This window comes from Oncorhynchus mykiss, chromosome 27 (assembly GCF_013265735.2).
Source record: "Oncorhynchus mykiss isolate Arlee chromosome 27, USDA_OmykA_1.1, whole genome shotgun sequence".
Lineage (NCBI taxonomy): Eukaryota > Metazoa > Chordata > Actinopteri > Salmoniformes > Salmonidae > Oncorhynchus > Oncorhynchus mykiss.
This window is the reverse complement of record NC_048591.1, coordinates 4,191,503-4,215,227: the sequence shown is the minus strand read 5'-3', so window position 1 is coordinate 4,215,227 and position 23,725 is coordinate 4,191,503. Positions and strand designations below refer to the sequence as shown.

The 23,725-nt window shown below is 45.1% G+C and overlaps 1 protein-coding gene across 1 annotated transcript in view; it reads left to right on the top strand.

Annotated features, from left to right (window-relative positions):
- Positions 1-14,286, top strand: part of sik2b (salt-inducible kinase 2b) — a 68,038-nt gene extending 53,752 nt beyond the window's left edge. The window contains exons 7-15 of the mRNA XM_036964956.1: positions 74-288; positions 1,638-1,790; positions 2,401-2,571; positions 6,047-6,278; positions 7,346-7,645; positions 8,720-8,886; positions 10,870-10,980; positions 11,212-11,306; positions 11,399-14,286. Of these exons, the coding sequence (XP_036820851.1) occupies positions 74-288; positions 1,638-1,790; positions 2,401-2,571; positions 6,047-6,278; positions 7,346-7,645; positions 8,720-8,886; positions 10,870-10,980; positions 11,212-11,306; positions 11,399-11,957 (2,003 nt within the window). The 3' untranslated portion in view covers positions 11,958-14,286. The remainder of the gene's footprint in view (positions 1-73; positions 289-1,637; positions 1,791-2,400; positions 2,572-6,046; positions 6,279-7,345; positions 7,646-8,719; positions 8,887-10,869; positions 10,981-11,211; positions 11,307-11,398) is intronic.
- Positions 14,287-23,725: the final 9,439 nt, after the last annotated feature.

Here is a 23,725-nt window from a genome sequence, read left to right as displayed (position 1 = left end):
TTCCCCTTTCTCTCTGTCTCCGTCTTTTATTATATTTTCTCTCCCCTTCTCCCTCTCGTCCTCCCTCTCCCAGACTGCGAGCACCTGATCCGGAGGATGCTGGTGCTGGACCCGTCCAAGCGTCTGTCGGTAGCCCAGATCAAGGAGCACAAGTGGATGGCACTGGACGTGCCGGTGCAGAGGCCCATGCTGTACCAGCAGGAGAGCGACCTGGGCGTGGGCGAGTACAGCGAGCAGGTTCTGCGGCTCATGCACAGCCTGGGCATCGACCAACACAAGACAATCGAGGTGAAAGATGACCGAGAGAGATGACGCCTCTGGTCAAAAGCAGTGCACTGTAAAGGGAATAGGGGTGCCATTTTAGAACGCAGGCAATATCTACGCTAGCAGAGCCGGCTTTAGCCTTTTGGTGGCCCTAAGCAAGATTTGGTTGCCCTAAGCAAGATTTGGTTGCACGGCACCCACCTCGCGGCAAAACAACACTGTTTTGAGACCCAGGCTAAGTTCCTTTTTTAGTCGCTTATGTCTGGAACCGGCCCCTACACTAGCAAACTAAAGAGAATGAAGCAATGTGTTATTTTATTTATTTTAGATTTGATTTAACCTGGTAAGCTAGTTGAGAACAAGTTCTCGTTTACAAGTGCGACCTGGCCAAGATAATGCAAAGCAGTGCGACACTAACAACAACACAGTTACACATGGAAGAAACAAGTGTACAGTCAATAACACAATAGAGAAAAGGAAAAGTCTATATACAGTATGTGCAAATGGCGTGAGGAGGTAAGGCAATAAATAGGCCATAGTAGTGAAGTAATTACAATTTAGCAAATTAACACTGGAGTGATAGATGAGCAGATGATGATGTGCAAGTAGAAATACTGGTGTTGTGCATGGATTCAAAGTAGTGTGCCAGAGTGGATATTGGCTGTATCTCTTAATCACACCCTATTATGAGTATTGATGTTGGCACAGCTGTGGTCATCTAGCTCAGCTGGTAAAACATGGCTCTTGCAATGCCAGGATAGTGGGATTCGAACTAGCGACCTTTCGCTTACTGACCCGAACGGCTAGGCTACCTGCTGCCCTACGTGTAGTGGCTGTTTCAAGAAAACCAGACCATATATTACATTCAGGGTGAGGAACAATCTAACATCAAGTTATAAAATACTGAACTATCCCTTTAAAGAGGCACTATGCAAAAATTCTAATAGTTCGCCTTGTTTCAGTTTGTGACAAAAACAAGCAAGCAAGTGTCGTGTAGAGACTCCAATGTACCATCTAAACCAGTGGTACCACCAACTGAATTTGGCTCTGTCCAGTGTACCCCTGAAGTACTCCCCGCTTGTGCATTTTACCAGCAGGCCTATGATCTCCTGAGTCTTCTCAAGTACCCCCTGTGGATAGGCCAAGTACTTCTGGTTGGGAACCACTGATCTAAACCGCTGTGAAATATATTTTTTACCAAAAAAAGTAAAAGATGTAAAACTAAACTTAAGTACGGGATGCATAGAACAAATCTACCGCTTCAATGAGTGACAGATCTATAACTCAGATTTCTAGGTAAATTTGGTCGGTCGGGTCTCCCAAAACAGTTACATATTGCAGCTTTAACATGGTTTGTCCCTCCCTGTGTCCAGTCGCTCCAGAACAAGAGTTACAACCACTTTGCTGCTATCTACTACCTGCTGGTGGAGCGTCTCAAGTCCCACCGCTGCAGCTTTCCTGTGGAGCAGCGGCTTGACGTACACCAGCGCCGGCCCAGCACCATCGCCGAGCAGACTGTCGTCAAGGTAACCCCCGCTATCTTCGTCGCCGGTTTTCAGCGCCACAAAGCAGATCTGTCTGTGTGGTGCATTAGTATGGTTGTCTGTGGTCCTAATGATCAAAGACATTTCCATTCACACACCTGGCTTTTCAAAGAAGATGTATTCATTCATTCATTAATGAAGTGTCTTTTCTCTTCCTTTCGCTGCCATCTTTTTTTCCCCCCTCTATCCATTCAACTTCCTTTTTTTCTCTTTCTGTTACCTTTCACCCTCTTCCTCTCTGTCTTTGATTCGCTCTCTATCCATTCCTTTCACCCTCTGTCTTTGATTCACTCTCTATCCATTCCTTTCACCCTCTTCCTCTCTGTCTTTGATTAACTCTATATCCATTCCTTTCACCCTCTTCCTCTCTGTCTTTGATTCACTCTATATCCATTCCTTTCACCCTCTTTCTTTGATTCGCTCTCTATCCATTCCTTTCACCCTCTTTCTTTGATTCGCTCTCTATCCAATCTTTTCACCCTCTTCCTCTTTATTTGATTCTCTCCAATTTTTATCCTCATCTCTTTCTCCTGATCTTCCTCCCTCATTCTCTCTCGCTCTCTCTGTACCCCTCCATCTATGTCCCCTACAGCCGAGCGAGCCGAGCGGTGGCTCCCCCCAGGTGGGTCTCTTGTCCCAGGGGGTGCGGGGTCTCCTACGCTCCCCTGCCCTGCCCCAAGCCTCGGCCGATGCCTTTAACTTCCCGCAGTCGCCTCTTCTGCCTGAGCACAGCTTCATGGTCGAGGACGTGGCCACTCCTAAAGTAAGTCACGACGCCAAACAACATGTAATCTAAGGTTACGAGCTATTCTGAACCACCCTGGCCTGTGGGCACCCTGGCCTGTGGGCACCCTGGCCTGTGGGCACCCTGGCCTGTGGACACCCTGGCCTGTGGACACCCTGGCCTGTGGACACCCTGGCCTGTGGACACCCACTATGTGGAGTGTTATCCAGTTTTCCAGCTGGATAACACTGTTGAGTTAGTGAAATTAAGCAAAACAAATGACACAAATTGATGTTCATATTGAACAAACTCAGGGAGAACCTCCCCTGTTTGAAAACGTTTCAAAAGGTTTTCTCCTACTGAGCACGACCCCGTGGTGCACTTATTGCAACTGGACAGTGGTGACGCTACAGAGGACCGATCTCCCCAGGCCACCCCGACTGGCCACTGCAGTTGAGTTATCCAAGAGGGGACTCTTGTCTGTATTTAATTTAGTTTAGCCCACTCATGCTGCCTTCTCCTTTCTCCCTCCTTTCCTCCCCAGGGGGCTCTTTGTTCAAGGCTGTCCCCAACGCCCCACAGCCAGGCAGCGAGAGAACAGAGCGTTGCCAGTTTGGCACTCAATAGAACAACAACACAAAATCAGCTGAGGACTGACACAGTCCAGCCCTAGTCCCCTCTTACCCCCTTTTATACCTTGTGTGGGAACTTCTAGTTAGTTCCACCCGAGTTTGCACCCTAAATGGCACCCGACTCCCTATTTAGTAGTGCACTACTTTTGACCTGGGCCCTGGTCAGAAGTGGTGCACTATAAAGGGAATATGGTACCATATGGGATGCTGCTTGAGTGATGGATGGTGGTAACTGCGTCACAGTTATGTTATGAAAGAGCTCTGACTCACATTTCACTGAGGTCGGGGCTCCACAGGGAGAGTACATAAGCTGGGACCGTGACGGTGTGTCTGTGTGTTAACCTCGTTCAAATCCCCTGTCCTATTCTGACCCCTCCTGACCTGGACCTGCTGCTAATGCTACTTGGCTGGCCCCCATTCTCTCTTCTGCATCCCAAATGGCACTCTATTCCCTATATAGTGCACTACATTTGATCAGGTCCCATAGATTTCCTATGGGTCATGGTCAAAAGTAGTGCACTATATAGGGAACAGGGTGCTATTTGAGATGCACTCTGTCTGTGCACCCTGCCCTAGCCACAGCCTGGTTATCAGAGGGGGAATGGAGGGATGGGTCTTGCCCTGTGGATAGGTCCCCAGAGCCAATAAGGCTTAGGCACTGGCTGGCTGGGTCTAACAGTAACCGCACGGCCAGCTGCCCCTCGCTAGTTTACGTAAGCCACTACACTCAGTCCCCTCTGTCTGTCTCTGTCTGTCTGTCACTGGGTGGGGCCACACATCTGATGTGACAGCTGCCAGTTCTTTACAGCTCGGGCACAATCAGAGACCTCTCTCCCTCTCTCACACACACACTAGAAGCACACACACACTTAGTGTTGGACCATGTGACATCTGCTGTACTCTTGTCCCTGCACGTCTGGATCCAGACTCTCTCCCTTTCTCCCCTACTCCTCCTCCTCTGCTAAGTGTCTGTCTTTATCTGTGCCAGACTGTGACCTTTTCTTCCAGCCTGGCCAGGCTTTAGCATTCGACTTCGCTCCTGACGTCAGCACTCTACGTTGAGCAATCTACCATTCCCCTGCTTTCTGCTGTGTGTTGAACAGCTCCCTTATACGCACAGACCCTATACCAGTTTTATTCTGACCATTATTTATCACTTTTACAACCAATTTTTTTCTTAACTTACGAACTATACTTAAAAAAATATATATTAACCCTCATTAAAAAAATGCTGTGTAACCAGCAGGCTTGCAAGAGATTAAATCAAAATAACGCTCAAGTGTTATCTTGGTGAGGGAACACGGCGTGGCCCCTCAAAAACAAGGAACTAGCCTGATCTCTGCAGCAGGAGCACCAGCAGCAGGAGCACCAGCAGGAGCACCAGCAGCAGGAGCACCAGCAGAACACATGACCAGGATGCTGCTTGTTGAGGCCGTTCCCTCTGCCCTCCCTCACTCTTTATGAGCCCCTGCTGGCTCTAAGCACTGTAGGGACTAGGAATGAGTCCCAAATGGCACCCTGTTACCTATTTTAGTGCACTACTTTTGGTCAAACTAGTGCACTAATAAGGGTATAGTGTGCCTTTTTTCCCCACCTTTATTTAACTAGGCAAGTCAGTTAAGAACAAATTGTTATTTTCAATGACGGCCTAGGAACAGTGGGTTAATTGCCTTGTTCAGGGGGCAGAACGACAGATCCAACGCTCTAACCACTAGGCTGCCTGCCGCCCCTTTTGGATGCACATTAGGCACTAGTGCAGTAATAGGCTGGTGTGGCCTGGGTTCGTGCAGCCAGCCCCTCTCCGTCCCCAGTGTGTTGAGTAACAGGCAGCATTCCTGGCCTAGCACGCTTCAGGGGACTGGGTTCAGGAATTGTACGAAGCGGCTCTGACTGGAGGAGCCCGGGGTTCTGGTTACCCTGGCAACTCATCCAGATGATCCGTGTCAGCGAGGGGGTGTGTCAGAGAGGCAGACAAGAGTGTGTGCGTGCGAGTGCGTGAGAGATTTGTGTCAGAGGGAGACATTTGTGTGCGAGAGAGACACTGAGCGAGAGGCGTGTGTGACGAGCGAGCCTGATTGCGTCTGTCTCTGTGGAAGAGTCTCTCGCTGCACTTTCGGCCAAAGCACACTTCCTGTACATGCATACCAGACTTCCTCCCCTCTCCCCTCTTACAGTGTCTGAGCAACGGGCGGGGGGGTAAAAAGAAATGGCAGACACATTTGGTTTACTCATCCAGTCCCCAAGCCTTGCAGGATTGTAGGTGCAGAGCTGTCCACTCCAGAAAACACAAGTGGAGAGGGCCCTCTGGATGTGTACATTAGGGGAAAGCTGCCTGGTCATGAATTAACCAATAGAGGAGCCATTTACCTCGTGTGTGTGTGTGTGTGTGTGTGTGTGTGTGTGTGTGTGTGTGTGTGTGTGTGTGTGTGTGTGTGTGTGTGTGTGTGTGTGTGTGTGTGTGTGTGTGTGTGTGTGTGTGTGTGTGTGTGTGTGTGTGTGAGAGCGCGACCGAGGAGGTCCCATTCACGTCATAGAGTCTCATGCTGCCCCGTAGGCATGAAGATAAATGGGGAGAGCAAAGTGTAATAATGGAAGTGTTTAGGTGAGACCCTCTCTCATGATGAGTAACCTTGCCTGGGTGCTGGAAACTCACGTTAGCTCCCCAGAGAGAATGCCCTGAGAGTCTGTGTTGGTAACCCAGTTTGAACTCTATAGCGAGTTCCCAAGGACTATGGGATGAAAATTAGCTCTTTTGCAAACAACTGGCACTTGAGTATTGATGTGGAAAGGGAATTAATGTCCACCGTCCCTGTGAAATACATTTCATAAATGGATTGCTCCAGCAAACAACTCACCGTGCCTCTCCCGGTCTTTGCCTTTAGGTGAATGGCTGCATGCTGGACCCCCTGCCCCCCACAGTGCTGCGCAAGTCCAGCGCGTCGTCACCCAGTAACATGATGGAGACGTCCATCGACGAGGGCATAGAGACGGAGGAGCCCGACGCCGAGGACGACCCCGCCCACCTCTTCTCCGCCTTCCAGACGGCCCGCTTCGGCCAGCGCCGACACACCCTGTCCGAGGTCACTAACCAGCTGGGCCCCGTCATCAACCAAGGTCAGAACTGAACCAAGGCTTTGGGACATTAGATAATCATATAGGTCATTGGCTAGATAGGGGACATAGGCCTGTGTTCATACGATGGGTTGTTGATCTGCTAAGCCAGCAAGTATTGCGTATGTGAATGGTGAAAATGTGCGCTTCCTGTGGAAATTGTTATTTTAAAGGCACCACATTTATTCATAGGTGGATGAATGGATGAATGAGTGGATGGACTGGTTTTATTTATTTATTGTATCTAGCTGATGCTAGAGGGGTACACTACAAAGCAGGATCAACAGGTTAATAACTGAAATAACTTGATTTTCTGGTTAATTTAAGAAAGCTAAACTTAGTGTGTTTTGGTTATTGAGGCAATTAGACCATGCCCATTTCATGCTTATCTTTTAAAAAAATTAATTGTTATTTCAGAATATTCTGGGAAGTTAACTGGCTAAGTCATTGGTCTTGCTTTGTAGCATACCTCTCAGGAATCTTTCCAGCGACCTCACCCGGGAAACGGGCTGTGGCGATTATGGAATTTGGGGTAACGATTAATTGTCATGCAAATGGTCACTGTTATATTCAGAATTATTATTATTTATTTTTTTAGCTTGTAATGCATCTTAATACATTATTTGAAAATGTAGCTATCACATACCTAATGAATACAAGACAGCTTCAGTGACACCCTTGTCTCTACCTATAGATTTTGACAGCTTTGAGCTTTTCGAAATGAAGGGTCTCCACCCAACCATGTCGTTCTGCTCGTAAAATGATTGCTAACTTTACCCACTTTATGTAAAAAAATATATATATATTAAATTAAATTCCTATTGGGTAAACTATATCTACTTGAATGTAAAAGTTGAATCCCCTCTTATCATAACATGACTGTATGAAAAACGATTGACAACAACGTTTCTTTTTTGTTCACGGTTATTGTCCATAGTGTCGGTTACACGTTTATATGATAATTGTGCCAGGCCTACCTGGAAACACCTGTGGCCCTAAATAGAGCAATATCCAATACACCAGTAGTACTGTCAATGAACCCTGAACCCTGTATTGCTGTGAACCAACAGGTAAACTGTTCACCACGGGCCACAACCCGTCCCTGGGCAGCGTGGACTCCGACATGGGCTACGACATGGGCTCCTTGCACAGTGACCTGAGTCTGCTGGAGGACGCTCCCTCTCTCAGCGAGGTGGTCCTGGCCAACACCCACAGTTCGGGGCCCCACATGACCCAGGGCCCCTTCATGAGCCAGCGGCCCCCCAACCCCACCATGCAGGGCCTGAGCTCCAAAAGGAGGGAGGCCCACAATCGCTCGCCCATCAGCTTCAGGGAGGGCCGCCGCGCTTCCGACACCTCCCTCACACAAGGTGAGATCCACTGGTTGTCTCTCGATCTTTACTCATCTCCTTCTCCGTCTTCCTGTTTCTTTCACTCCGTCTTTCCCTCTACATTTCTCCATCTTTCTCTCTGTCGTCAGCCTCCGTCTCATAAGACACCCGGTGTGACTTTGCTCCAAAGTAGAGCACTATATACACCAGGGAATAGGGTGTCATTTGCTAAATGAAAAATACAATTGACTTCAGGTCTCCATCTGAGCATCTTGTCCTCCCTCAACCCCTGAACATGAGGCCCCTGAGAGACGCCATCATCAAGGTCTCGGTCTCTAATCATTGCACAGACGACACGACACCCCTGTGAACCGCAGCTCATTCACACCCCTGCACGCACACATTTTCAAGCTGAAATTGGCTCTCATTCTCTTTATTTTCTTCTCTTTCACCCACCCACTCTGTCTTTCGCTTTTCTCTCTTTCTCTCTCTGATGATTCATTTTGTGAATCAGACTGCGCTTTGAAGGTTTGGCCCACATAGCTCTGTTTTGAATGTTTAATCCCGTAGCAGCAGAAAAAGCACTTTGTAAAGTAACTTAACTAATGGCGCTTAAAATGTATATACAGGAGGTGTGTGTGTGTGTGTGTGTGTGTGTGTGTGTGTGTGTGTGTTTCCCCTCCCCCCAGCTGCCTCTTCAGTCTGCGCACACACACAGCAGGAGCTAAGAGTCACCGGAGCCCCACTTCTTTGTAATGGCTGTTTGAAGCGGCTGGGTTCTGCGTGCCGCTGCAAGGAGGAGATGTGGAGAAGCTTCTCAAATCTTTATATAGCCGTATTATTAGGATGAGTCAGGTCCCATGGTTCACGCCATCATGAACAGTCAGCCAGCCTTTTAGGAGCCGGAGATGGATTTTTATTACAATCACCATTACACACACACTGTTACCACCCACCCACCCACACACACACACTCATGACGTACATACTCTCTCCCTGCAGGCGGTGAAGGTAGGGCTAGAAGTGATGGCCATGTCATTTCAGTCGGAGATGCAAGGGAACCGGGTTATAACAATTAGTTTGGATGCTATAATCCCAACTCTATGTTGTCAGGTCTGGTTGCGTTCCGGCAGCATCTCCAGAACCTGGCGCGGACCAAAGGCATCCTAGAGCTGAACAAACAGATGTATGAGCAGATGGGCTCTGGGGAGGACCCATCCTCCATGAGGACCCTGGGGCCCCATGCAAACCTGCAGAACCTGCTGGACCCCAAGCTGCAGGTCAGTACTGGCTCCACAGTGACCGAGAGTGAGATCCCACCCAGCAGCACCACTCCTGACCTCACCAGTGATTAGTTAGCCAGCCAGCCGGTGAATCACAGACCAGGCTGGTTATATAATGATCCGTCCGGACGAAGAGGCCAATTGTCTCCTTGTTGACTGTCAGTCAGCCCCTGGAGCTGCACAGAGTGAATACAGCCATTGTTGAGGTAATACTGCTGCCCATAGCAATGACTGGTGCCCACTGGGCCTTCACTCGCTCAGGGACAGAAAAAGAGGGAGCGAGAGAAAGAGGGAGAGTGAGGTTAGAGGGAAAGTGTTGTGCTTGTGAGAGAGAAAGGCAATCGAGTTATCTTAGAAGTAACTGTGTGACTGACTGAAACTGAATCGCCAAATCTGGGAAGTAGAATGTACCGGCTGCCGCTTGTAAATGGGCAACAACAAGGAGTCAATTGAATGGCCGCTAAGACGGACAGAGAGAGGGCACGATCCATCTGTGAATCGGTACATCCATCTCCCTTGCCCTAGAACAGTGCGTCCTGTGGTTGCTGCGTGTCAACACAAGGCCTGTGTGTGTGGTTGGTTGGTTGTGGTATATACACAGAGGCTTAGTCTGTGACTCAAATGGCACCCTAGCCTTTTGGTGCTCTACTTTTGACCAGGGCTCTGGGCGAAAATAGTGCACTAATAGGGATTGGGAATAGGTGCCATTTGGGACAAAGCCCTAGTGGTCGAAAGGGCTTATTGGCAGCATGCCTGTCTGTCAACAAGGTCCCTATAGTTGTTTCCCACACAATCACTATACACAGTCAGCAACAACATTAATAAAACAACAACAGCAACACACTGGCCCTGTATACAAGAGTGGTAATGACTTCATTACTCAGTGGAGCTGTGTGAGTGTGTGTTTTCAAGGTGCGCGCCTCCACGTCAGGGTTTCCGTTGGGACAACGTGACCGGGAAGATTTGGATTTCCTTTCCATTTGAGAAAATGTACCGGACCCATATGCATTGGGTGCGTAAACCCGTTCGGGAGTCCACCAACGGTGCTCAAAATGACAGAGATCACGTTTATCTTATGATAATTCATCTTGACAGAACATGCAACTCCGGTGATAAAACACCATTCTAAACAGCGCATATGTGACGGTGATGAAAATCTCAGTTAGAAACTTAGAATGAGGGGGAATCTAAAGATGCCGCAACTAGGATGTATTGCTAATATGACAAGGAGGCCTCTGGACAATGAAAGAAAATGTATATGAAAGCCAGTAGAACAGGTGAGAAATGCTGGTTTCAATTGACAGATTTTGCCCAGGCTACTTTGAAGCAAAGTAAGACATGCCTCGTAATATGACGTAAAACATTCAGGTTTCAAACAATGAAGTATATGTTTTCAAAATGCATACTGCCTCCAGCTCACATTGCAAAGTGGTGGGTGATGTGCTGATAGGCAACGGTAGGCAGGCTATGCTCTTGAATGGCGAATTGGAAGGCGTGCTTCAATTACCAGTTGAGAAATAAAAATAGGTCTTTTTTTTAATCATGGCGATCAAAACTGTTTTTAACATGCGATTGCATATAGAATTATTGTGCAATGACTGGGCTTATAAATGCATGTTTCACTCCAGCAGCAACGTGCTTGAGGAACCGCAGCAGCAGGTCTAGTGCTGTCTGACAAGTGATATTCCGCTCAAAATAGGCTGTGTATGCTGTGCTCGTGTGATAAATTGTGACTAACGAAAATGCACACTCCCAAATGAATTCCCCTAAATTTAGCAAATTACCCTAAAGACCGATAAGCATGACGGTCAAATGTATTTCCATTGACTGAATAAAAAGCAATCTTTTGCAACGGGATTGTTTTTTTTCCCCTCCGGGTAAATTTGGTCGCCAAAAATGTTATCTGCTTTTCGTCTGTAACCCAGTGAGATTGTGAGTGTAACCTCCTCTGAACTCTTCTGTGTGTATTATGCGTTTTAGGGAGAGGCATCCAAGCACGAGGATAACTTGGCTTTATACCAGGGTGGCGCCCAACCTCTACTGTCCCGAAGACAAAGTCTCGAGACGCAATATCTCACGCACAGACTACAGGTACTACACCATTCAATCTGTCTTATACTGTATGTATCTCAAATATTTATTAAAGGAGTAATCAATTACAATTAAACAATGACTAATAAAATGTTAGTTTGTCTGCATCACTGTAAGATTTTCTCAATTTCACCGTCATTTTATACCTATCAATAATTATGGATGGCACATTTTGAGACTGGTAAGATATAGTTATTGAATCCCTCATATGTCCCTCTCTCTCCGTTACAGAAAGCTAGTGTCATGGCTAATGTGAGTCCTGCTAGCTGCCAGCTCTTCTGTAAGGAGAATCCTCGGAGTCTAGAGCAACAGCTGCAGGAGCATAGGTACATTATTAGCTATTCACACTTATCAAACAGATCCCACCGACTTCTTGTTTTCCTGGTTGTCTCTATAACCTATATCGCGTTATCTTCAGGTTGCACCAGAAGAGGATGTACCTCCAGAAGCAGACTCACCTCCAAACCTACTTCAACCAGATGCAGATAGTAGAGGGTTCCTATCCAGGGGACCCAGGGGCCCCTCCACAGCAGCAGGGGGCAATGGCTGGGGCCCACAAGCAGCAGGGCAGCTCCCAGTCCTCCCCTCCCTACACCCAGGCCCTCAGCCCCCTCATGGAGCCCAGCGACAACCTGGTCTACGACACCTACCTGGCCCACCACTACTCCCACCTCAGCCCAGTACTCATGCCCCCCGGCCTGGCCGGCCAGCTGCAGAATCACCCCCCCGAGGCCCTGGGCTACAGCTACCAGCTGTGTGACCAGCAGGGACAGTTTCACTCCCCTCAAGAGGCACTTTATCCAGAACAATACGAGTTCCCCCTGGAGCCCGGGCAGCCACACCCGCCTGGCCCAGGAGAGGCACCTGTGGCCGGGTACGAGGGGCTAGCACTCCCCGCCGAACTCCAGGACTCCTTTCTGGACAGCGAGATGATGGAGACTGTAGACTCGCAGCACGGCTTCGTACTGGTGAACTGAAGCCGGTGGAACTGTGGGGAGAAAGCGGTATTACCGACAGTTGAAAACCTACACAGCATTATGTCGTAGATATGATGGAGTGGAGATGGGGGTCAAGGTCCATGGGAAAGTGTTTTTTTTTTTTTTTTTGTATCAATGAATACTATTTTTGTTGTTGTGGTGAACCAACCTCAGAACCTTTCTACCAAAATCATCCCCATCTCCCTTCTTCCCACTCCTCTGTTCCCATCAGCCCTATGCTAGGACCCAGGCCTGGTGACTGCCTGGGCGATAAGGGCGTGCCAGCATGGCTGGCTGGGTGGGTATATGTGGATGGATGTTGCCATGATGGGAGGTGTCACGTGTGAAGTGATATCGCTCCACAGGAACACAAATTGCCTCAAAGCTGACAGCAGCCTCGTCGAGAAGAGCTGGACGGTAAAAAAAGACTTAGCACAGTTTGGTCGTTTGGAAGACCTGCACAACGGAACTTGGCTTACCGAAAGCACAATCCAAACGACAACCATGCTATTTAGTATTGAAATAGGACAAGAACTCTCAAAGACACATTGCGTGTTTGACATAGTAAAACAAGGAACGAACAAGAGACAAAGTGATGAATTAATGCGCGCGTGATAAGTGCAGTGTTCGTCAATATTGAAGCAATATATCCATCTGGGACTAGGGAGCCGCACGGGCGACTTCCTCACCAGAAAGTCGTACTTTAATGTGACGTTTCTCGGGAGAATTCCAGTATGATGACTCACAGCCAACATATCCACAGTGACAGCTCATCAGCGCGTAGACAGCGATGACGTAATCGTGAGATAATCCCCCCACCAATCCCATCGAAGCAGATAAAAGGGAAGAAAAAAATACAGAAACAGAACTCCAATCTATATTTAATGAAGAGAAACACGATTTATGTTCATGTTCCTTATAAATGGGGTAATTATTTCCAACAAACCACACAAATCCGTTTGGGAAGCCCTTCACTAGGCGCTAAAAGGAATAAGTTAAGTCCCATCAAATCAGTTTGCTGCACTAGTGTTAGGTGAGGGTTTTATCTCCAGATCGTGTCCTTATACCTTCTGGGATGTGCAGCTGATGTGGGCCTAACCGTGTTCATGATTCTGTGGTGTAATATACCTAAATACCTACTGGGTTTCTGAAGGAATGTGTTTCTCTAACCTAAAGGTTGCTGTAGAAAAAATATGTATAATGAGATGAAGGAAAAGACAAATGTAAGAACGGAACGTTAGTCACACAACACTGGATTAATTGTGTGAAGTTTCACAGTGGCTCTCTCACAGCAAGCTTAGAATGAACACTTCACTTTTGAATCTACTTGAAGCATACAGATCTCTGATGAGGAAATAGAACTCTACTTTTCATGAAATAGGATGAAAAACAAGTGGTCGAGGTCCGAGGCAAAGTCTGCTTCTCAAAATGGCAGCCTATTCCCTACATAGTTACACTGCTTTTATGGGCTCTGGTCAAAGTAGTGCACTATATAGGTATACGGGTGCCATTTGGGACACTGCCATAGACTAGACTACAGGATTGTCTGTGGAAGCTGAATTACTGGAGCACTTTTACAAGGTAAAAAAAAGGAAATATAGCGAGAGCGAGGTGGTGGTGGTAGTCAGAATGGTGTTTAGCCTAGTCTGCTGCTTCCCCGGGAGACTAAAACAAAAGCGAGGGAACCATTTACTCTCTGTTATCCCAATAAATGGACACAAAACATTTGGTTCTATCAAAGAAAGAGCAGAGAATAACACTATTGGTTGTTCATTGTGCTTTGTAAAAAAAAAAAAAAAGGGGGGGGGGTTTAGAGACTTGAGTGCTCTCAAGATGCAACAAATATTGTGTTGAGTGTGAATAGTGTTCAGTGTGCCTTTTTTTACTTGTTTTGTTGAAGATTAGAGTATTTTAGCGTTTTATTTCTAGTTTTAATTCCCGTTATGTTTTTATTTTGGGGTATCCTTTCCGGAAATAAGTAGACCCAGGTTTTTACAAAGGTACGAAACCAAAGTCCCCTCAGACGTTTCCCTGTCCAACCACACCATGTGGAGTTAGGAGCTTCTTGGTTTTAGCTTCTTGACAGTGCTTTTTTTTGGTCCATCAGTATATGCCATTTTAAAAAAAGTATTATAGCAATATTTCTAAGTAATAGTTGAAGATGTAAAGAAAACAATTAAGATTAGGAGTGGATGTGTTTCAGTATCATAATTTCACTTCCTGCTGACAAACGCCTGTCTTTAGAAAATCCAATTTTATATTTACCTTCATTGATGTTGACCACACATAAGCTAACTTGCTGTTGAGATTAAAAAAAAGGTTTATCGAACAACGTGCGTGTGAGTATTTCTTCATCTACTTTTTCCCCCGAATAATCTGACTACGCAGATCTTGCGTTGGATCCAACGATGAATATATTTATGGCCATGGTTGAATAATAGGCACTGTCATTCCCCAAAACACAGCTCACTATTTCAGATTCCATTACAACAGCCCAAATAGGGACATCAGCGGATCTTCTATTGTACCAGTATAACCTGTGTAGGCGTAAAGTAATGAACTGGATGGGTGAATCACACGTAGCCCTTTTATAATAAACAGTTGAGTCACACAGTACATGAGCCTGAAATCGTTTCAGCTAAAATATCCAAGGTCTCCATTGTCAGTTATTAATAACACTTCATTACCCAAACTCGGTTCAACATCCAAATTGATCGGTAATGTGGCATGGGTTTTGTGAAAACACTCTTAACCGATGGCCATGTGGCGTCATTATGGTGTTGATAAATATGTTCAGGGTTCTTTTTAACTCCATTGACTCAGTCCTAGTGATGTGAGTAATTCATTAATGACATGATTGGACCAGAGTTAATGGTCTAAACTTCTGGAGTGAAATGTCCGCCCTCACCAGCACGGTACATTTGTCATCGCTAGGTGTGGAGTAAATCAGGGCCTGTATTCATAACGCTGCTGATCTAGGATCAGGTCCCCCTGTCAATATAATATTCATATGATCTAAAAGGCCAAGCTTGATCCTGGATCAGCACTCTTCCTCTGAGATGCTTTATCAAGGTGGCCCAGGAATGGGTGTGAATAGAAACTCGGACTGAGTGAATGGTTCCACTTTTCCCAAAAAGGTCTCTCGACATGACTGGAGTCTATATCCCTCTTGGTTCTCTTGTCTAGAATTACATCAGGATTGCCTACAGGAGTTCCACTTATAACTAGACCAACCAGTTCCCGTTCCCATCGGTGTCCGTCTCAGTTGCTAACTGGATTGTTGTCAACACAAACAAGCTTCAGAGGTTATTATTCGATTTGTTCAAGCATTGCTCCCCTTACTAGGCTGATGCCCTTGCTATTTGTTATCTGGATATGGATTAGCAAATGATGCACCCCGGCAACTGAACTGAGTGAACCCAGAGATGCCATGTCCGCCCATTAGTAAACTGCCCCCCACATTGCTGCATTTCCCTCCTATTGCTCCACTCAAGTCTACTGTAGCCTATACAGTCGTGGCCAAAAGTTTTGAGAATGACACAAATATAAATTTTCACAAGGTCTGCTGCCTCAGTTTGTATGATGGCAATTTGCATATACTCCAGAATGTTATGAAGAGTGATCAGATGAATTGCAAAGTCCCTCTTTGCCATGCAAATGAACTGAATCCCCCAAAAATACATTTCCACTGCATTTCAGCCCTGCCACAAAAGGACAAGCTGACATCATGCCAGTGATTCTCTCGTTAACACAGGTGTGAGTGTTGACAAGGACAAGGCTGGAGATCACTCTGTCATGCTGATTGAGTTCGGATAACAGACTGGAAGCTTCAAAAGGAGGGTGGTGCTTGGAATCATTGTTCTTCCTCTGTCAGCCATGGTTACCTGCAAGGAAACACGTGCCGTCATCATTGTTTTGCACAAAAAGGGCTTTAAAGGCAAGGATATTGCTGCCAGTAAGATTGCACCTAAATCAACCATTTATCGGATCATCAAGAACTTCAAGGAGAGCGGTTCAATTGTTGTGAAGAAGGCTTCAGGGCGCCCAAGAAAGTCCAGCAAGCCCCAGGACTGTCTTCTAAAGTTGATTCGGCTGCGGGATCGTGGCACCACCAGTACAGAGCTTGCTCAGGAATAGCAGCAGGCAGGTGTGAGTGCATCTGCACGCACAGTGAGGCGAAGACTTTTGGAGGATGACCTGGTGTCCAGAAGGGCAGCAAAGAAGCCACTTCTCTCCAGGAAAAACATCAGGGACAGACCTGATATTCTGCAAAAGTTACAGGGATTGGACTGCTGAGGACTTGGGTAAAGTAATTTTCTCTGATGAATCCCCTTTCCGATTGTTTGGGGAATCTGGAAAAAAGCTTGTCCGAAGAAGACAAGTTGAGTGCTACCATCAGTCCTGTGTCATGTCAACAGTAAAGCATCCTGAGACCATTCATGCGTGGGGTTGCTTCTCAGCCAAGGGAGTGGGCTCACTCACAATTTTGCCTAAGAACACAGCCATGAATAAAGAATGGTACCAACACATCCTCCAGGAGCAACTTCTCCCAACCATCCAGGAACAGTTTGGTGACAAACAATGCCTTTTCCAACATTATGGAGCACCTTGCCATAAGGCAAAAGTGATAACTAAGTGGCTCGGGGAACAAAACATCAATATAACATCAAAAATATCTAAAGACACTGAAGCAGCAAAAAAAATTTTTTTTTTCATTCTCAAAACTTTTGGCCACGACTGTATATACCAGAACAGTAGCGTGAGCCTGCTGAGTGCAGTTGAAAAGTTACCGGTTGTGAGGACCTCCACATAAGAGGATGATGAGATCACTTGGCTTTTAGCCTAGCTGTCCCTTAGTCCCCAGTACAGATTTACCATAAAACTAGAGCAGGAATACAGTTAATCCAATCAGGCCTGTAATCCCATTCAGACTAGTTACAATTTCAGGTAACTGCCAAAATAAAGGAAACACCAACATAGTGTCTTAATAGGGCGTTGGGCCACCATGAGCCAGAACAGCTTCAATGCGCCTTGGCATAGATGCTACAAGTGTCCACAAGGAATTCCATCATTTGGTGTTTTGTTGCTGATAGTTGAAAATGCTGTCTCAGGCACCGCTCCAGGATTTCCAATAAGTGTTCAGTTGGGTTAAGATCTGATGACTGAGACAGCCGTGGCATATGATCATCAAAACATTCAGTGACCACAGTGAATGGGGTCATTGTCATCCTATGAGGGCATAGCAATGGTAGCCAAAATAAATTGCCTAGTAAGCATTTTTATGCATGATGTGATGTTAATTGCCTAATTAACTCAGGAGCCACACCTGTGCAGAAGCACCTGCTTTCAATATACGCTATATATACAAAAGTATATGGACACCCCTTCAAATTAATGGATTCGGCTATTTCGGCCACACCCGTTGCTGACCGGTGTATAAAATCGAGCACACATCCATGCAATCTCCATAGACAAACACTGGCAGTAGAAAGGCCTTACTGAAGAGCTAAGTGACTTTCAATGTGGCACATAGGATGCCACCTTTCAAAAAAAGTCACATTTCTGCCCTGCTAGAGCTGCCCCAGTCAACAACGTGTTTTTATTGTGAAGTGAAAACATTTCGGAGCAACAACGGCTCAACCGTGAAGTGGTAGGCCACACAAGCTCACAGAATGGGACCATCAGAAGAAGAAAAAATGCCTGTCCTCGGTTACAACACTCACTTCCAAGTTCTGCTTCTGGAAGCAACGTCAGCACAAGAACTGTTCGTTGGGACCTTCATGAAATGAAGGCCGAGCAGCTGCACACGAGCCTAAGATTGCCAAGCGTCAGCTGGAGTGATGTAAAGTTTGCCGCCATTGGACTCTGGAGCAGTGGAAACGCGTTCTCTGGAGTGATGAATCACGCTTCACCATCTGGCAGTCCGACAGACTAATCTGGGTTTGGCGGATGCCAGGAGAACACTACCAGCCCGAATGCATAGTGCCAACTGTAAAGTTTGGTGGAGGAAGAATAATGGTCTGGGGCTGTTTTTCATGGTTCAGGTTAGGCCCTTTAGTTCCAGTGAAGGGATATCTTAACGCTACAATGCAATGACATTCTAGATGATTCTGTCCTTCCATCTTTGTGGCAACAGTTTGGGGAAGGCCCTTTCCTGTTTTAGCATGACAATTTTTATTTATTTATTTCACCTTTATTTAACCAGGTAGGCAAGTTGAGAACAAGTTCTCATTTACAATTGCGACCTGGCCAAGATAAAGCAAAGCGGTTCGACACATACAACGACACAGAGTTACACATGGAGTAAAACAAACATACAGTCAATAATACAGTATAAACAAGTCTATATACAATGTCCCCATGCACCAAGCGAGGCCCATACAGAAACGGTTTGATGAGATCGGTGTGGAAGAACTTCACTGGCCTGCAATGAGCCCTGACTTCAACCCCATCAAACACCCATCTTGTGGAAAGCCTTCCCAGAAGAGTGGAGGCTGTTATAGCAGCAAAGGGAGAACCAACTCCATATTAATGCCCATGATTTTGGAATGAGACGTTCGACGTTCATGTAGTGTACTTTGTATCCCTCATTTATGCAAGTGTTTCCATTATTCTGGCAGTTACCTGTAGTTAAGATGTACAGAAACCCTGTGTTACCTGTAGGAACACGCAGAACAACCTAATGTGCTCAAGGAATCTGAGATCCATCAGGTATTCCTGGACACAATCCATGTGCATGCTAGATGAGCACATCTAATTGGCTATTTGTGCCTTAGCCAATGCTATTCTGTGAAAGCACACTCAAAACTCAATGAATATACCCATTTTACCTTCTTCAAATAGATTGCATTCCAAACAGACTACTTCATTCACTGATGTAAGTGTAAGCTACACTAAGTTGTCATGATTATAAACACTCAACAGATAAAAGTAGGTCCCCTCTAAAGGTACTGTCTCACGACACAATGTTCATCACAATGTTTTTTTTTTTTTTTGTTTGTTTTTTTAAGCCATCAGCAACATTAGAATCTGTGACCTTCTGGTCCCTATCGGAGTGCGTAGTCTACTGCGCTAGCAGGGGGGAGTGAACCACTTTTTTTTATTTCTTTCAGTTACATAAAGCTGTTCAGTTAGTCAATTGTTTAGAATGTCAATAGAAATGTGATTTGTTAAGTATGTTGGGTAAGGTTGGAAAGCAAAAGCTGCATTAGCATTCGAACTGGTGGCATTTAATGCTCTCCATCCACCTCCAACCTACCTCCCTGCGAGCCTTTTGTTTATTTGACTTGAACCTGTAAAATCTACCCACTGGACTGTCACTAAGGTCTGCCAACTGAGCTTTCATAACCAATCAATTTTTACCCTAAATATTATCACAGCCGTTTATTTTGATCGTCTATACCGGTCTAAAAATGTGGGCACAATCAGAACAGGGACAAGATGACACAGGACACATGTTAACACCAGGTATAAACGGGGCTTTTCAATATTATGTCTTCCAAATCAGAACTCTACCCTCTGATCATGCTGGTAAAACTGAAATCAATGGTTGCCATGACGACGGGTGAAGGACCACAGCATACTTCTGCTCTCCAGCTGAGGTCAGAGTACTCATCAGTTTAACCCTCTGGGGTCAGTTGAAGCTACACTGAGAAGCGGGTACCAGTCAAAAGAAAACAGACGGAAACATTTTAGTTTCCCCATTCCGAAACGAAAAATGTTCTGTTGCATGCCATAATGAACACGGCCCAGATGGAAGATGGATATAGCTGACAATGAAAAAAGAAATCTCCACATGAGAAGATGGTTGATCAAAAATACCTGTCTAGCCTGACCAAGATCCCTTTAGCCTGACCTACTACTGATATGTCTGTTATAGAGTCGCAGACATGACCATACAAGGTTGTTCATTCTAGGTCATGTGCCTGCTGGGATTAGGGTTGCCTCTGACCTTCTGGTGGCCAGATAAAGTAGAACACCTTAAGACCGACCGAGACCTACACTGACTACTGCTCATCAGTTACACAAGATCCTTAGTACATGGAAGACGTCTGTGTCTTCTTTTACATGGAACGAGAGCATATGCTTGGCTATGACTTATGTATTAAAACTGTAGTCTATACACGATAAGAAGAAACACTTCAGAAGCGTCATGCCTATTGATCAGGGCACCCTTAATTAGATAGTTGTAGGATTAAGTTATAAGGCCTGAGAAGGTGTGGTATATGGCCATTATACCACGCGTAAGGGCTGTTCTTATGCACGATGCAATGCGGAGCCCTTAGCTGTGGTATATTAGCCATATACCGCAAACCCCCTTGGTGCCTTATTGCTATTATAAACTGGTTACCAACGTAATTAGAGCAGTGAAAATAAATGTTTTGTCATACCCGTGGTATACGGTCTGATATGCCATGGCTGTCAGTCAATCAGCATTCAGGGCTTGAACCACCCAACTTATAATTAAATATATTATACAGTAAATATTGTATGGTTTATTTCACACAGAATTAACTGTAAGATATTGAATTTGTCCATCAGTGCCCCCACAGAAACAGAGGCAAGGCACTTCTGCTTGTGATGGTCGAGCGTGCGAGATAGACAGAATAACCTACTCCAGACAGTTGCGTGAGAAAGAAAGGACAGATTGAGGACAGAGTGACTTTAGTAAAAATTCTACCTTTGTCATTTGTCACTGAGAGAAACCAACTGGAGGACGTCTCTTCCCCCACTGAGCTGAAGTACCTGTCATCATTACTTTATCTAGTTTCAGAGGAGCCAGCGACATTGTTTTAGTTTCCTCAAAGTTTACAGCTGTTCTGACTGTTTGACGGTTTCAATTACTAGTATCCAAGAGATAACAGAATCCATAACCCTTCCATTCAGTAGCGCTGGGCTTCCTGTATGAATTATGGCTAATACTATTGAATCAAAACAAACATACTTTTAAAAAGGTCTTATTTAACTGTTATTTAGGCTTCAGGCACATTAAATCTCCAAATAAGTCTGTTCGGCAATCAAGTGCGGAGGATTATTGCATAAATTGAAAAGTGTCCAGCTGTGACCTCTTTGCTCCAGGCTCCCTATCATGCCATTATAAACCACCAACACTCCTCATGTACTAGTACAGTACTGTTACGCGACCATGTGACGTAAAGACTAACCTTTGCATAACGTGTAGGCCTATAACAGCGATGAGCTATAATCGGGGGTGGGCTGTGGGTTATGTAGGCTGATGGAGATTTTGAGAGATTAAAAAGCGTTCCCATTCTAATGATCTCTCATGCGATGGCTTTGTTGAGTGTTTAAATGCCTGAGTGCTCTTTTTATAACAACGGAAGTGGTGTTTGTGATGTGCCGCCAGGGTCTTCCCGTGTGTAACCCTTCAGTGTGACAACCAAGTGAAAGTGACAAATAAAAACTCTCTCCTTCAACATGAATTCGCCCTCTGCTGACTGTTGAAAATGAAGGCCAACTTGAAACATAGTTCATTCACTATGCTAAGTCAGACCAGCCTCACAAAGCATAGTTATCACTAAAGAATTTCATTTTTACAACTCCTATATTATCACTGTCCCACTCCTTTCATCTAGACCATGCTGTTGTACAAATTTGGAAATCCTATATCTGCAATTGATTGAATTCCAGAATCATTATCATCATACACCTTTTCTTATTTGACGTCATCTAAGTGAAGTTGCAGTAAGTCCCAATCAATTCGTCCCTAAATTGACTGAGGTGATTGACAACCGTTTTGCAACAGAGAGATTCTAATTGAGCAAATTCAGTTATTTAGGCTTCAGGCACATTAAATCTCAAAATAAGTCTGTTCGGCAATCAAGTGCGGAGGATTATTGCATAAATTGAACAGTGTCCAGCTGTGACCTCTTTGCTCCAGGCTCCCTATCATGCCATTATAAACCACCAACACTCCTCATGTACTAGTACAGTACTGTCTGTTTTGCCTGTTTTGTACAGTTTGCTTCTGTTTGGTTCCTAATGAATACACCTCTGGGGCCAGTTCAGGATCAGCAACAGCACAGGACATTCAGAGAGAGATGTATGACCCACCCAGAACAAATATGATTGTCATCTTGTAGAATTGGACATGTCACTTTAACGTATTATAAGTCTATCTGCAACGTTCTGGGGCAGGTTTCCCAGACAAAAGATTAAAAGGCTAGTTTTGGTCTATAAAGCACTTTCAAAGGAGAACTGCTATTAAGCATTATTTTTAGGGCAATAGGCAGTGGTGTAAAGTACTTAAGTAACTATACTTTAAAGTACTACTTAAGTTGTTTCTGGGGGTATCTGTACTTTACTATTTATATTTTTGGCTACTTTTACTTCACTACATTCCTAAAGAAAATAATGTGCTTTTTACTACATACACTTTCTCTGACACCCAAAAGTACTTGGGTACATTTTGACAGGAAAATGGTCCAATTCACATACTTATCAAGAGAACATCCCTGGTCACCTCTGCTGCCTCTGATCTGGCGGACTCACTAAACACAAATGCCTCATTTGTAAATGATGTCCGAGTGTTGTAATGTGCCCCTGGTTATCCGTCAATAAAAATGAAAAAGGACATTTGTGCCGTCTGTTTTGCTAAATGTAAGGAACTTGAAATTATTTTTACTCTTGATACTTACGTATATTTTAGCAATTCCGTTAGTTTTGATACTTAAGTGTATTTAAAAACCAAATACTTTTTTACTTTAACTCAAGTAGTATTTTACTGGATGACTTTTACTTGAGTCATTTTATATCAAGGTATCTTTATCTTTTCTAAAGTATAATAATTGAGTACTTTTCCACCACTGGCAATAGGCTTAAAGGGATAGTTCAACCAAATTACAAAATAACATACTGGTTTCCTTACCTTGGGATGGATTCAATCAATAGCGCTGCTTTACAGGGCGATAGAAATGTAAAGGCCATGTTCCCACGTTAGCAGAGACTGCATTCACGGTAAACACTGTGTATGTTGGCTCAATCAGAAATTAACTTTAACATTTCAATCGTGCTAGAGTGCTGAACTTCAGCGATATGGATTGAATCCAGCCCCTTGTAAGCAGTCCATTGACTAAACCAATGTGTAATTTTGTAACTTGGGTGAACTATCCCTTTAATCTGTGTCCAGGAAACCAGCCCCTGAAAGATTCACCTCAGTGAACAGGGCCTACCCACTGAACACAGATGTCATTCCAACGTCTAGTTTTGATTTACATTTGGTTGAGATGTCAAGTGGTCAACTAATGTGAATTCAATATGAAATCAACAAAAAAATAACCATGTTGTTACGTAAAAAGTTGGGTGAAAGAAATACAAAATTCCCTTAAATGTATGACTTTTTGCAAATCCAATCAGTTTTCCACGTCGATTCAACGTCATCCATTTTTTTTGAGGTGGAAACAACATTGATGCAACCAGTTTTTGCCCCGTGGGTAGGGCACACATCACAGAGTTGACACAAGGTATAAGTAGTTAGGCTCCAGTTCCTCCTGTCTGCATGATTCCCTGTTGCCAAAACAACCTGCCGGGTTATTTATATTTCATCTCCACAGCAGCTGCCATTCCATAATGCTGAAACATGAGCACAGGAACATCTGAAAACAATTGACCGCAATGGGTCTCCATGGATGGACTGGAGGTAGCTGGGTTGATCACTGAGAGAGCTGTGCAAACACACTATGAAGCACTGACACATGTAGATAGATAGGACACCAGGTCGGCACATGGCCCAGGCATGGATGGACCTCTGT